Source organism: Ochlerotatus camptorhynchus, unplaced genomic scaffold (genome assembly GCF_037179485.1).
Source record: "Ochlerotatus camptorhynchus isolate MF236.1 unplaced genomic scaffold, CSIRO-AGI_Acam_v1.1 ptg000434l, whole genome shotgun sequence".
In the NCBI taxonomy this organism is placed as follows: domain Eukaryota; kingdom Metazoa; phylum Arthropoda; class Insecta; order Diptera; family Culicidae; genus Ochlerotatus; species Ochlerotatus camptorhynchus.
The window spans coordinates 2,582,006-2,598,640 of NW_027040920.1; the positions used below are offsets into that span (position 1 = coordinate 2,582,006).

General features: G+C 39.5%; 1 protein-coding gene across 1 annotated transcript in view; it reads left to right on the top strand.

Annotated features, from left to right (window-relative positions):
* The first annotated feature begins 251 nt into the window (after positions 1-251).
* LOC135711668 (mucin-2-like) overlaps positions 252-16,635 on the top strand; it is a 43,992-nt gene continuing 27,608 nt past the window's right edge. The window contains exon 1 of the mRNA XM_065234580.1: positions 252-494. Within this exon, the coding sequence (XP_065090652.1) occupies positions 492-494 (3 nt within the window). The 5' untranslated portion in view covers positions 252-491. The remainder of the gene's footprint in view (positions 495-16,635) is intronic.

Consider the following 16,635-nt stretch of genomic DNA (forward strand, 5'->3'; position numbering starts at 1 on the left):
CGTACGCACTCTCTCAAAACCCCACTCTCTCTCTCTCACGCTTGCTCACTACAGTAGAAAAAAACGCGAGCTTTTGGGTGGAGACGCCACCACCCGGTTTGCAGCCTACCCCGAGAGGAAGATGATGCTAAAGGGATGCACTCACCCTCTCGATCGCGGGGGATGGATGGATGGATGGCTTGCACGGATCCCCACCAAGATCATATAAATATACCGTCCCGTTGGGCGCAGGCTACGAGTCTGTCGGCGACCGTCGATCGAGTTGAAGTTTTGACCTGAAAAAAGTTGTATTTTTTCAGCAGATATTCGCGAACGTGTGGGGTGTGTGTGTCTTTTATGTTTTGTGCGTGTGTCGAACGTGCAATTTTTCAAGTGACCCGGAAAGACGAAAATAAGGACTCTTAAACCGTGTGCTGGTGCAGTGGAGAGTGGCAAGGCGCGGATAGTGATTTATTACTCGGCGAGATCTGAAGCGGAGACAGCTGTTGAAGATGGTGAGATAATAACGATAGGTCTTATGCTGAGCTGCATTCGGCAACAAGTTCGATGGATTAAGGAGTGGAATTGATGGTGGCATAATTTTTTGGACATTTTCGTCGATGCCCGTGGCTGGCGAGTGCTGTTAATTGTGTGTGGAGGACATTTTTGGGCAGTGCATGGATTACCCCGGTGACATTTAAGACGAAATGAGGTGGATTACAAAACTGCCATAGGGTCGGAAAACGGTCAGGTTCAACAACGAAAGGGTAGATAAACGCTCCCTCGCTCGGTGTGAAAGACTTGGATAATATGGTGTGCCATATGAGTGGTGTGGTTTGTGTGGATCTGAAAAATGAATGAAGCTGATTCGAAGATCGCTATCGGCACGTCTCGTCGTCGTCGTCGTCTTCTTTGGATCGTGATTGATGTGATGTGATGACTCTGGGCAGGATTCGTGCGCTGTGCGAAAATGTTTCGCAGTCTGATGTCATATGTGTCATGGTAACCGTTGTTGATTAGATCGATACGCAGTTGGTTTTGCGGTGTGTAGTAATGCTGAAAATTGCCATTTTTAGGGAGTCCTTCGCAATCTTTTAGATAGATGGATATAAGTGAAAATGTGTAGGAATAAGAATATAGTTTTCAGTTTTTTTATTCAATTTATTTGGCAAGGCTTAACTGTCTTATTAAAGTAATACAGAACCGAAAGTTTTAAAACGTTTCTAAAATGAATAAAGAATATAATTTTGAACCAGTCTTGAATAGTTTTCGGTTGAAATGAACTCAAATGGGAAGGGTCCTGGTGTAGTGGTTAGCATCCATGCTTCACACGCTAAAGGCAAGAGTTCAAATCGGACAAGTCACGAAAGACCTAATATGTGTTGTTAAAATTTCAAGCTTATTGCTAATCGCATATTAGCTTATTGCGTGCTCTCAACTATGTGGCAAGTACATTCATACTCTTTGCCTAGGGAAGTCGAAAAATTTTCCAACCCAAAAAATTCCTCAACCAGACTGGGAATCGAACCCAGCCACCTCCAGCATTGTCTTGCTTTGTAGCTGCGCCTTTACCAACTGAGCTAAACTGAGCGAAGTAAATCCATTGGTCCCAGATTCATGAGTTGATGGGTCGATAGGTAGGGTCTAGATATGGGAGCTGCCTCCCTGGCATCGGTAGTATTGGTATTCAGTTTGGAAAACAAGATCGATGGAAAACAAATCAAATTCTCAAATTGATCCTGAAGTATTCGGAACTTCCCTAAAGTTTCCACAATTCCAAAGTCCCTGAAATTTCCTTGAAGTAAATAAAACTGTCGCGAAGGTCTATGTTCTTCATCTTAGATTTCGAAATTTGCCTGAAGTTCACTTAACTGCCCTGTAGTTGTAGTTTTTTAAATATCTCTGAATGTTCTGGATATTCCATAAAGTTCTTGAAACATCCGTGGGGTTTTCGAAACTTCTCAAATACGATCCTAAAGGCCGACTAATAGAAAATTGGTACGCACAAAATGACCTGTAATTCGTGTTTCAATAAGTTTAAAAAGTATATTAATGGTTGCCTTACCGTACTTTTATTAAAACTTAAAAGTTACAGCATTAGATGGTTACATTTCTCCAGTTCGAACAAAATCTCGAACCTTCCTCTTGATGGAGTCCATCAGCGCCCGCACAGTGGAATCGGACACGGAATCAGCGCATTTCTTCCATTTTGCTCGCATTTGCTGGATGTCCTTGACTGTCCCGTCGCTTCGTCGAAGTCGCTGCTTTGAAATAGCTCAGTATTTTTCGAATGATCGAAATTCCGGGCAATTCGGAGGATTGATTACCTTGGGGACAAAATCGATCTTGTTTTTCAGCATACCACTCTAGAACCACCTTGGAGTAGTGGCAGCTGGCCAAATTGTACCAAAGGATGACTTTGCCTCTATGCTTGCGGATGAACGGCAATACACGCTTTTTCTGACATTCTTCGATGTAAACTTGGGATGTCATCGTCGAGGATGTGACGAATTGTTCCATTTTCAGGCCACAACTGCAAATCGCTTGCCAAACCATGGCCTTTTTCACGAGCTTGAATCTTCCCGGCACATCCCCACGTCCAGTCACGATGTAAAACTGTTGACCGGGAAGCTGCTTAAAATCGAGTTTGACGTATGTTTCGTCATCGACCAAAGTGCAGCCCTTGTGTTTCATCAAAACACGGTCGTACAAGAGCCTTGCATGCTTTTTGGCCACGGAATTCTGCTGCATGTGCCGGTTCGGATATTTACTGGCTTTGTACGACTTGTATCCTTCCCTGGCAAGGATGTTCCGCGCCGTTTGAAAGTTGGCGTTGTACTTTCTGGCCACATTTCGGATCGTTAGACCAAGGTTGACTTAAAAGCACCTCAACACCTAGGTCCGCTGATTCCTTTCCACACACAGGGTTTCCTTGTAGGTTTTGAGCACTCGAAAAACTGTTGTTTTCGGCATCTTCAGCACTTTAACCAGCTTAGAACCAGATCACTCCAGATTTTCCACACACTTAGATTTTTTTACCGAGATGGGCACCACCGAGCAGCTCGGCATTTTATTTTGCTGGAAATTCAGCAAAAAATATGTTTGTTAGCTGAGATCTCGGCAAAATTCCCGTTTACTAGCTGAATCTCGGCAAGCTTTTCACTGAGATCCAGCAAAATAAAATGCCGAGCTGCTCGGTGGTGCCCATCTCGGCGAAAAAATCTAAGTGTGCAGGTGTTTGAACACAATATTTTTCTTCTTTCGAGTTCCATTTGACGTTATTTCTGAACGCGATAGACTACTTTGATCAAACTTGCACCAGTTGTTCTTTATAGAAGTGTAAACAAACCACTATCACTAATTTACTTTTAGTCAGCCCTCTCATGCCTGTTTTTATGGACTACCCTTATTTTCAGAACTTCTATAAAATACCTGTAATTTTCCTGAAAAAATATAAACAGTCCTGAAGATCTACGTAAAAAAATCCGTGAAAAACCGACCAACTGTAAATGATACATTCACATGTTAAACATATTTTTAAATGAATGGATTAAGTTTTATTTTGTAGTTTCAACATGCTAGAGGTATAACACATTCTTTTTAATTCAGTAATTTTCGTTTTTACAAAGCGTCTGAATTTATAATAAAATCAAAAACCTCCTCCCGAACTGGAGAAAATAATTTATCAGTAACAAATTCAGATATGAAAATAGCATAATTGGCATCCTGAATATGACATTGACAATGATGAACCTGACATAAGAGGAAAAATACCATGTCAGAATACTATAATTTGTTATTTAAAAGATGTTTTATACCAATCCAATAACTCTTTTAAGCAACCTTCTAAGTGTTCTTGTAGAAGAACCAATGGGTAGTCACTCTACACACTTATTTAGCGCCAACACTTTTCTCAGTGTACCTCAAGTGTGCAACGCTTTGCCGAGAGTGCCATATCATCGGACTGATTTTTTCTGTGAATAATTGTATGTTTGGCAACCCGGTATTTTGACAATTCGAATGTTTTTTTTTATTATTATATACATATCAAACCGTACGATCTGTCGAAAACAATGGTCACGACAACGCCAGATCAAAAGAATGGGCAGCTCATCAAGAATACTACTACTGCGCAGCACTCAGATCGGCCCAGTTCCGTCTCCCGTATATCGCAGTGCGATGAATATTTGATCCACGGAGAGTACAGCAAACATTACACGCTGGTGAGGAACATTGGGAATGCACTCATTGAACATTCTGCACCGGGACATCAAAGTAGAGGACGTTATCATCGATCACCATTTACTTATCAAGCTGATTGACTTCGGATCGGTGACGTTCGTACAGGAAGGACTACTTTTTTTACCTTCTACGGCACGACCGAGTACTGCAGTCCGGAAGTGTTGCTAGGCAACGGCTACTCCTGCCCTGAACTCGAAATGTTGACTCTCTGTGTGACATTGTACGTGTTGTTGTTCCAAAGATGAATACTAAGATAAAACTGTCGGAAGAAAAACTTTCTATTTTAGTGTCCTCTTTCACGGTCCCTTTCATCCATTGAATACCCCTCGTATTCAAGGTAATTTTGTGGTTTTGCTGCCCCCTCGGTAGAGATGAAATTTTGCGCTCATTTTTATCAAAACAAACCCACCAAAATCAGAGATGTCCCATTTTTTAATTACTCGATTAACAACTAATCGATTTTTTTTTTGTTCGTTGTGCTGCCATTTTTCCACCAATGAGAGTGCAGCACATGTTTGAAACGGTAGGTCATGATCCTCTGGAGAAGTTAATGCTTATATCGGCATGATATAACCGATTGCAAATATTTTACTTTTCGGTTCGTTAATCGATTAATCGATAATTCGAATGAAAATCGGCTATCACTAGATGAATGTGAAACGTCATTTCAAATATATGGACCGTACAAAAATAATGATACAATTTGAAAGGGACCGGGATTCATCACAAATAACGTCCACACGAAATAAACACGAGTGTTCACCGGTTGGTTGTTCTTCAAGAACCCATTCGTGGACGTTGAGAAAATCCGTTGTCAAGAATTCCAAAACTCGGATCCAGGAGCTACTATAGTCGGTATATTCAAAGTCTGGCGGATAGAATCTCGGGAACCAATTGAGCTGTCAAATAGCGGAACCAATCGAGCAAATCACGACCAACAACAGAAAAGAGCACATATGAGCTATTGCGAATAAAACTACTGAAACCATTTTCTCGTGACTCAAGGTTCGCCTACGCAAACTAACACCATCTTTGGGTTGAGGAAAGTTTCCTCTATCCGATGATTCCGATAATTTGCATTCGATTGGTGAGGAAAGAATAATCAACGTTTTGTTTATAAAAGTTGATAGTACCTTTTCAATTGTTGATCTAAAATATATTTAATTGGTTCCGCTTTTTGATAGATCGAAATTCTATCCGCCAGAATAAGAATATAGCGACTATAGGAGCTACTGGAGGCGGAATATATGACGCAGGAAATCAATTCGTCACAGTTCAATTTTCCCAAAATCGTCCCCAGCTACGAACCAATCCGTAGAAGTGCTACGCATATGCAAATATCTGCTCCAGCCAGCCGGGACTGTTCCATTCGCCACACAGCCCTTCGATGTTGGATGATATAATTAATATATTTTTTGGATTCATTTTTAATGATTTTTATTCGCGGACGAATTTGAGGTTAAAATGTCTAGTGGCGGAGCAGTGATTCTATTTTAATCAATCCTGAACTAGTCCAGGTTGAGCGTTAAATGATTCCTGGTGATTCGGCCGTTTAGTGGTTCTGTTGGTGTGCCGGATTGCGTATCTAGGTCTGGAATTCTTCAAAAGGCAATGTTAGTGAATGTTTTTGCTTCAAAATCCGTCCGCAAGTCAATACAGAAGTGAACAAACTTCCCAATTCCGTGGCTGTTTCTGCACTCTTGCGTTGGCTTTCAAAGATGCATATCAAATCCACCCGGTCGTTGTCGTGATGTTGGCATCTTCCATTGCACCGGTTGAGGATCATAGCAGTAAGGGGGAGTTGGAGGCTCCAGCGAAATTATTTGTTGCGGATATCGAAAACTGTACGTGTCAACAATCAATTTTGACACATCCTCACTGCGCATGCGCAGAAATAATGCAGTGTTGCCAGTTACCTTAGAGATCACAACAAATATGTACCATGGGTGCCAAACAGTGACAATGAGTGAGCCATGGTGTGCCCTATTGTGTTTTGGCACTCTGTGCTGAGTGACCTACCCTTTGAGAAGAACTGAAAGATCACATTTTGTTATTTTGGTATTTATATCATATTTTACAACAAGGTTTTGCACCAGCATACCAAAATAAGGTGTCATACCTAATTCAGATATTCATCTGTTATCGGTCCTTGCACGGGTGATGAGCTCTTTTTTGTTTTATTTTTTTAATATTTTAGCTCCGCATTTAGGGGCGCTGATTGAATCTACGTTACGCTAAATTTTTGCAGCTCAATTATGCTCATATGAGAGCACAGTAATAGATGGGTGGCCACAAATTCGCTTATGCATAGCTTTGTGAAATCAAGCGCATGTGTGGAGGCGAACCAGCCCCAGGCTGAAAGCCTCCCTAATAAAGATAAATCAATCAATCAATCAATGATCAATATTTCTGCGCCCAGTTAGTTTTTATAAAAAAAAACACACACACACACAGATTGGCTGTCGAAGTTGGTTACTCATAGAATAACCGTGAGTAACCACCAGTACAGATCTGGTTTTCAAGCTATGATTTATTGAAAAATATCGGATACACCATTTTGAAAAATTAGTTGCGAGTCAAAATGGCCGAGTTTCAGACAAAGTTGGTGTATTGCTCATAGCGATTAATTATGCAAAATCTCATGGAATTTGGATAGAGTAACGTTTGATAGATTCGTAGGTTGGCGTGGATTTGCAAAACTGTCTTCAAGAGTTTGTTCCTAGTTTTATATATTTTTTGATTTCAAACTTAAGTACCTAGGTTAATGTTCAAAATCAACGAATCATTTTTAAATACTTCTCAAAATTCCCGGGAGATTCGCTCCGCAGAGAAGAGGGTCCAACATACCGTCGGACGGCTTAGCGTACTTTGTTTCCGCTTTGACCGCCCGAGATGAAATGTAACCCTCCTTCTCGTTGGATGGAATCTTGACCGCCGTACGTCATCGACGACGCTGTCGGACGAAAACGGTCCACGGACCTTAAAAGAACCTTACCGACGGATAGTTGTCGACCAACGGGGCTTATTTCGCTTTGAATATGGCGAACTTCACTCCCCTCCGTTTAGCTACCTCTGGAAAGGCGGGTACACAAGTCCAAGGTCCGTCTCGAACGGACGAGAAGGGCGATGCCACAGAAAGGAATTCTATCACAAATTCTTAAGGAAATTCTATGAAGTCCAATGAACTTACAACTTTCAAAATGTTACATGGCCCAGAATCTTATATTTAGTTCTGAAAATCAGTTTCTTGAAAATTTTCCAAAGTCCGACATTATGAATATTTCTGTTGTTCCATTAAAGGCAAAAACTGAAAATTACCGCATGAGAGAATAAATCAAAAACTTATTGTCTTACGCTACATGATGAATCTAAAAATGTCTGATCGGAAAAAGCGCCACCCGCCTCTGCGACGACACATTGCTAATCACACATCCATACGCACGTTGGTTGTCGCAAAAATGCCCTCAACCGTTTAACATTCTCCTGCCGCTCATTGTCACTGACTCGGTTACCTATTGCATCACCGCCACATTGCAGTTGTCGTCGTTCCACGTAACATTTCAAACCTTCTTCTATACCGGAGATCTTTAGTGCATCCCTCTCCAACTCGTACTGCTCCCATTTGGCGAGTGATTCACACAACCAGCGCCACCAAGGAACGCCACGATCTGTTTGAACTTTTTTGCCACTTCATCAATCACTCCTCAACAATTGCTCAATCACCATCATCCCCATTGAGCGCGATAATTGAAAAACAATCCAAAACGTAAAACAATAATAGTAATGAAAAACAAAACCACCTACACTTTTCCGCACGTTCGGGGCTGCACATAAAGAGTGCGGTATAACATTGTTATTGTTTTCTTGTTGTTTTCCGTTCAGCCCAAAGGTCTTGAAGAAGCACCACGCTCATTCACGTTTTATGTGTTTTTTTTTTTTGCGAGCCTACTCATTGCGGTGAAGAGTAGGTGCCAAGCGCGTGGTACAAGAGGAGTTAGGTGGCTTACTGGATGATGCCCCGAGGAGCCTCGGTGAATCAATGAACGTTGCGATAGCTTACGATACTGGGCGGTGCAAAGAAGGAAGGCGTTCATCGACTGAGTGCCGGGTCAGATGCTTGCGAGAAGAGACTTTTGATGATGATGAAAGTAGGTCGATGGTCACACTGAATTGATGATTTGGAAAAATCATCTGCTTTCTTCCCAAGCTTGTTATTCTTTCTCAAGGCGCATGGAATAAAACTGATTAGAAATTATGTCCGCCTCAACTTTGCATTTTGCATTGCATTATCTAAAATAAACTCTGCGGCTTTGAATTTCTTAATTAGTTGACTATTCACGGCTGATGATAGGCCTTCATCTTTAATTCACTTTTTTGCTACACGCAAACGTCTCATAAATGTTAAATCTCTTCATTCGTTTTGAAAATGTGTCTTAATTTTGAACACATTTGAAATTCTGTGAAGAAGTGTTTCTTATCTTCACAATTGTTGTCGCACATTCAAGCGTCCTTTGGACCGGTGCCGTGAATCTCGTCATGTGGGGACGATGACAGTTCGAAACACGGATACGAATAAACCGGACTTTTCCACTGCTCGGGCACTGTTGAACAAGGTTTTATCGACGGAACACGGGATACAGAACACTTATCTTTGGTCAGTTTTCAGGTAAATTTACTTATAATTAGGACGGTTCCAGCACGGATAACTTAAGACAAATGGCTTATTTGTATGGAGTTTTATAGTCTCCGAGTCTTATAGTGGCTGAAGAACAATAAAATTGGCTAAGTACTGTTTCATACTATACTTGTTTCGTCTACTAACGACTCTCTGATGACAGTGTTGTGGAAGCAACATATGCATGTACGTAACTGGTAGATGTGTTAGTTATTTTGGCACTTTTGGACAATGCTTGACACTTTTTCAATAGTTTCTTGTTGAAAATCAATAGTCGGAAGCACTGCTATCGATGCGTGGAAATATTTCTGATCAATTAGTGATACAATTATTGAAATTGGTCCAGGGGCAACTGAGTTATTAACGTTCAAAATCTTTCATAATTTCGTCGCATGTTCCATTTTCGGTTTTCACAAAATGTACCCCCATATAGAAATCATAGTCCTACGTCAAAAATACCATACCAGAACGATAACGCATTGAACTATTCCACAAATGGTTTTTAGGATATCCTGAACATGTCGTTTGGCAAAATAACCATATACAAATTTCATTAGGGCATGTCAAACCAGCTGCAATGGGAACAAATTTTCCCCCTGGGATTGCTGGTCGTAAGAGCCCCGTCTTTTGCACCACAACAGAAAACCTTTCACGGAACACGAGCTGCACTTGCGGGATACGAACACCAAACAAAACTAGTTCAAACCCCCGGGAGGCACAGCGCTACAAGAAAACAAAAATCAGCAACCGAAGGAGATAGAGAGCGATCGTCCACACTGCCGCTCGTCAGGAAGCAAACTCCATGTTATTCAAGAGTGTTTAATTTAATAAAAACTGCTACTCGGATAGGGTACACTGAAGCAAATGGACGTAAGAATTCCTTAAGATCCACTAACGAATTTTAGCCGAACAAGAAATCGGCATAAATTTCACTGATTTGCCTTATGAAAAGTAATGATGACAAACAAATAATAAAACGTTAACGTGTTGAAAGACGGGTGGTCAAATAGGCCTCGTAATCTCAACGTCCATGATTCGGTTCCAGTCTGCTCCGTTTTATTATTTGTTTGTCACCTTTTCTTCTTTATAAGACGAATCAGTGAAATTCATGCCGATCTCTTGTTCGGCTAAAATTCATATCTTATGGAATTCTTACGTCCATTTGCTTCAGTGTAAGACCGTTGCTTGGCGTTTCAGAATCATTTTGGGCCTTCTAGGTAATTTTTTATAATTCAGTGATTTCGATCGCCTGAATTTTTCGTGTTAATTTGCAAGTATTTTCAGGCATTTAGTCAGTTTATTTCGTATATGCTGACAATTTTGTGTTTTAAATTGATTTGATACCGTAAGTGGGGATGACATTGGGCCAAAAAACTATACGGGACAACCCTATGGGGTTGTACGCAATGATGACGTAGGACGTGTATTATATAATAAATCTTGTTTGTTAACTGCAGCAGGAGCTTGTGTTTTGTGTAGGAATTGGAATTGGAGCGGGGTTCTCTCTATTTATACTCTTTAGTATGACATAGATGGCCCACAGCGACTCACGAAGAGCTACTGATTCCAATCAATAGCGGTGCGGCTTCTTCCTCTTTCTATGGATGAAGAAAACCTTTCGTTGTGTACTGAAGAACAATGTTCAACTGCTGCTGATACCGACGACCAGACACCACCACACACGGTGATTAAAACTGAATCCGATCAGCGGTTGAGGCCAGCCTTGATAGCTAGCTGCTTGCGGGAGCCTTTCGTTGTGTACCGGAGAAAACTCACCACGCGGTGATAAACACCGTTTGGTGAAACCGGATAGAATTCAATCTATGTTAGGGAAATCGCTTTTTGCAGGCAATCGGTGATAATTTTAATTATCATAGATAAATGATAAAGTCTTAAATTCAGCAGATGCGTAGGAATATTTCTGATCGAATGGTGATAAAATTATTGAAATTGGTCCAAAGAGCAACTGAGTTATTAACGTTCAAAATCTTTCATAATTGTGTTACATGTTCCATTTTTGGTTTTCACAAAGTTTACAGAAATCACAGACGTAGTCCTACGTCAAAATCACAAAATATCGTTGCCATCCCTACAACATCCACATTTTGACAAGGAAAATAATTTTAAGCATGTGAATATATTCATAAATGATATATTCACGACTGGCATGGAAATGGTTGATTGAAATTGACATCTCATATTAGTAAAATTAAATAAAACATATACCATGGTATAACCTTATGGGGGTGACATTGGACCAAAACATATTTTTGGTGAAAATATCATACAATATGTAAATGTAACGTACACACTTCGAAAACTTCATGTAATTTTAAGTCTCCTAATACCGACACATGTAAGCGACTCAAATGACATACAATTACGTCCGTTAGTATTTTTACATGTCGTAAAATGAAGCAAAATTGTAATTTTACGCGTTCAAGTTTGTTGACATGTAAAATTATAATGAGACGTATTTTTCAGATGCCTACGGAATGTTCCGTCTAATGGCTATAGGAAAAGGGATTTACATTACAGATTTAACCAAATCCGCAATTTCGAATTCCTGCACAACATGTGAAAAGATGCAATGAATAAATTGTGAATAATGACTTTAAACGTCCATGATTCGTGGATTAAAACTCATTCAGAAAAATCGACAGCAGGATCTGGTAAAGTAAATTTCGTTTACCAGATGCTGATGTCGGCTTGCCTGAATGAGTTTTAATCCGTGAAAAATCGACATTCATTGTCATTGTTTACGTATGGTTGATTGACTTTTTAACATGTTGCGCTTGAATTCAGTAGTCATAAAATAAAAATTAAGACAAACAGTAAAAGGGACTTCAGATATTCAAATACATATACAAAATAACCACAGAATTAAGGTGTCAAACTATTTTTTGAATAAACATACTTTAGCTTTAGAATGTTGAAGTTTTTATTAGTCAAGTTCTTGCTAACATTACATTTACATTATAAATCAACTCATGTAAACTAATGTTATGAAAAATATTCCAAAATGGAAAACACCGGTATATAAAAAATATGGAATTTAATATTAAGTTCTGTAACCAATGATCTTTTATAGAGCTTCCACTATTTCTTGGATCACGACATCCGGTGACTTGGTTTTTCGAAATTAGTTTAAGAAACAATGTACCGAACACCATTTCCATGCTTTTTCGCACTTCAATTAATTTTTCCACCAAGTTATTTTCTTCTTTTTCTTCTTCTTCAATTGCTGCACTTGATGACGATTCCGGAACCTGATCGTCAGCACTGATTTCAGGATATGCTTCCTCCACCTGAGGGAGTTGAACTTTTGGAAGATCTTTCTGCATTGCAATCCTCCGGTGATAATACATATTATGTATTTTTAAACTGTTGGTTGTGACGAATGGTTTGCCGGTTCGACATTTCAGCGGACAAAATTCCGGATGTCGCTCTGAAATATGCCGCATGACGTGTTTTGTCATTAATTTGAATTCAAAACTGCATGACAAATCCGGACATTCCATCTGTACGTCTTTTTTTCGACCAACATGGCGCTGACGAAGGTGCATCTTGTATGCCGCAAATGACTTGAAAACCACCGTGCATTGTTCAATGGGACACTCAAAATGTTTATTATTTTTATGCAACCGAACATGCTTAATATAAAAATCAATATTTTCGATAGCCACATCACACATTTTACACTTTAACACCATTTTTCTTCTGATTTTTTACTCACTTCACATAAACGAACCGTTCACGGCCGACGACGTTGAAGTTTTCGCTTGCGTTGGCCCAGCGTTCGTTCGTGTAATTTTAAGTCATCCCACACCGAAAAAAAAGTGTGCCCGCATAGTTTTGAGCACACGCATGTAAAATTAAATGTCATGAAGTAATATTGTGAGGTTTATGATGGAAAGTTGCTATAATATGACCGCTAATTTTGTGTGCGTCTTTTGAAACGTAAAATTAAGTTAATTTTATAATTACGTCATGATATATTAAGTCCGTTTTTCGATTACGTCTCATTTAATAATCATAATTTTTTGGTGTGTAGCTATTGGGAGTATACTTGCACACTACGAAAAATACATGTAAATTTCAGTGCCCTAAGACCGACACATGCAAGCGGCCTTTTTGACATAAGAATCATAAGAATCAGTTGAAAAGGACGGGAAATTCAATTCAATCAAACGCACTTTTCGTCGAGTTGCATGTGTTTCAGTTTCAGGACACTTAATTTTACATGCCATGTTTGTTTGCGTTCCATGATTTACGTCAAAGCTGAATTAGGTCTCGTGTAAAAATAATAATTTCTAAGTTTGTGGATATGATCACAATGTACTTCGTATGTATGGCTTAAAATGACGTGTAACGCTCGTCTATCCACATAAAAGTGTTTTTCTACTATTTATAACACTTAAATTTACAGCACTATTTAAACAAAACTGCTTGTTGATGTTACCTACACTTGGAGGCGAACAAGCCCAAGGCTGAAAGCCTCCCTAATAAAGATAAATTTATTAATTAATTGTTACCTACACTTAACCACAGGAGATCACACCATTTTAACGCTTCTACGGTAACTTTTCATCTGATTTGTAATTTCAGTGCAGATTTGTTGGTTTTGAAATGGTCTTCTTTTTGTTCGGTTGACTTAGAGATTTTAAGCTATTTTGACGTTCTTATTATTCGTGTGGTTTCCAGGCCATTGTGCAATTTAAAGGCCGTTATGGTTGACCATTTTAGCGTTCTTAACATCATTTTGGCCCAAAAAAATGTGTCTTTAATGTTGGTGGGTCCCGAGTTTATTGAAGGTTTAAAGGTGGGTTGCAACCGATAAAAGTTTGAGAACCGCTTGGCTCGGTCCTTGTCTGATTACTCGTGCAGAAACTTCCAGAGAAAGATGAAAGAAACTTCTTGAAGAATTCTATAGACACTTCCGGTAGAAGTTTAAAGGAACTTTCTAGAGAAGACGGAAGAAGCTTCCTGAAGGCACTGGAATAACTTTCTGAGGTTGTTGTAAAGAAGCTTCTTCTGGTGGAAGCCAGAAGGATTTCGGGACAGTCGAAAGAAACTTCTAGGAGAAGTTGGGAGAAATTATCAGGATGATTTATCAGCGGTTTATCGATTCCTGAGTAGCCAAAAACCGAGCCAAAAACGGTAAGGAAATGGAAGTACACTACCGATCATAAGTTTAACGACACCCCCAAAAAACCATGCATATATGTTTTTTTCAATTTTCAATCTCCAAAGGTTATTTGAATGGTATGAATGGTATAGCATAAGGGAAGGTCCATTAATTATGTCACGCAAATTTGCCCATTTTCAAACCCCCCTCCCCTTTGCCACATTTTTTATATGGACCTTAATTGTTTTTTTTTTTGTAAGGCTCGTCACAGTTTCTAAAACCCCCTTAAAGGTTTGACATGATTAATGGACGATCCCTAAGTGTTCTACTTCTAATTTTATTTCAAAATTTGGCCAATCCAATTCTGAGTAAATCAGTCACGATTCTTCAGAGTAAATTTTGAAAAATATTGTAACTTTGGGTGAACTTTCAGCACACAAAATTTGAAAATTATATTGAACAAGTTGCTTACGAGGAAAGTTACATTCAATACCTTTCAAATGATCTAAAGAGAACGAAAATTGGACGTAACATGACAGAGATATGAACATAACAAATTTGTCATGTTTTTTTGGGGGTGTCCTTAAACTTATGATCGGGAGTGTACTAGTCAAAAGAAAAGCATAGAATATTTTTGGCGATTTTTTTTTCTGAGCATTTTGAAGGATCCATATAAAGTCTGTTCCAGTTAGTATTTGGCCGCTTCTGTATAATTACTGCAGCGTCTCTAGTTGTCGTAGCAAGCAACTGTTGTCGATCTTGTTTTCCGTGCTCAACCAATGCTACCGAGTTTGGTAAATCTATATGCTACACTGTACACAAATGTCATCCTCTGATCGAATGAAACCTCAGACCATTCAAATCGGAACATCGAAATCACTTTTTCGAATGATAGCTGCAACCGGATGACGGTTGTTTTGAAATCAGATAATTTTCCTCTCGAATACAAGATGAACATTGTTATGAAAAGGGAACTTCAGTTGAAATGCGCAATGCTCTCTGCACAATGATTCCATCCTAAATTGAAACGAATATAGCATTGGATCATCTCTGTAACGCAAATCATTCAAAACGGTGATACAAATAATTCTATCGAACTTTATTTGTTGATCTGAACTGACAAACGAGGTGAAAGCATAGCCATAGCTATCAGAGCTGATACAAACATGGGTAAAGCGTGGAAACCAAAGGTTGTCTATTTCATGATGGAGGAAGTTTTGAATCTATAATGGAATGGCTGATCATGGCTATTCAGTATGGAAATGTAAACAATCGAATTTAAAGCGCTTGCAAGTCATACTATTCTTTTCAATTCAATGAACGCTCATCATCTGACAAAAGACCGTAAGACAATTATCCGAAATTCGAATACATATTGTTAAAGGGTTCAAGCAATTAGAGGTGGGCAAAATAGCTCATCTGGCTGAGTGGATAAAATCCATCCAGCTCACTAAAGGGAGTCAATTCTTTTGAACAGCTCTTCAGCTCACATTGAAATTATAGAAATTATGACACAAATTCAAAATCGTAAAATTAATTAGTGGTTTTAGTGCTTAAAACTGCATAAAATCTTAAAAGTAGTCTAAACCAATAAATCCGTACCTTACAACATGGCTTTACTTTTCAATGGGAAACGCTACTAACGCAACAACTGATCAACCACCGCGTAAACCAAAATGCGCGCAAAATGTGCCAACAACATAGCAGTAAAACAAAAAATGTCTGCGAGAGAGCTACACCTATGTCACACGCGATGATATGATTGACAACGTTGCACACGATGTTACGCATTTTCTCAAGCTATGCAATCCAGTCTAAATTCAAATTTTATTTCTGATGTTAATTCTCCAGCAGAATTTCTCACTATTCTCGGCATCAGCTCCAGATCATCAGCTCAGATACGGATCCGGAGCTGAATCGTGAAGAATGGAGAGAGAAAAAGTGAATCATTCGAGTCGATGATTCGGATCTGGAGCTGAGCTGATAAGCTGGAGAGTCGCATTTCGCTTTTTGGTTATTTGCTTTTGTGCGGATCTTCCGCTCCCCCAGTAATGATGGGAGAGGTGAGAGCACATATGCTGGAGGAAAAACATCAGCAATAAGAGCCAGGTACATAAATAAATTGGATAATACCAGTAGAAAATTAACATCGTGTAGCACATGTACCTACATATTTCTCTCTCTCCCAAACAGGCGCTTAGAAGTTTACTTTTACCGTAGGTGCTGTCGATCAGTAGGCACATGTTGTATTACGCGCGCTTCTTGGTTTACGCGGTAACTGTTCAATGCGTAAGTGGAGTAATGTGTCCTTTTTTTTAAGTTTCGCCATGAGTATGGTTTAGACTTGTGATATCAGTGAGCTGATGAGCTGCGGTTCCTAAAAAAAGAACCGTGGGTCATCAACTCACTTAAGAGAATCGGGTCTATAGAACAGCTCGAGTGCGGATCGCCCATCTCTACAAGCAATGCAATAATCATTCGAAGAACTGCGGATGTTTTCGTTCAGTGTTGGTCGTACCATGTCAGCAAACACCCCGAAAGGACGCTGAAACAAAATCTGGTTGCCAAAAACCGTGCAAGGAAGCTGTACGAGCTAGTTTTGGCCAAGTAT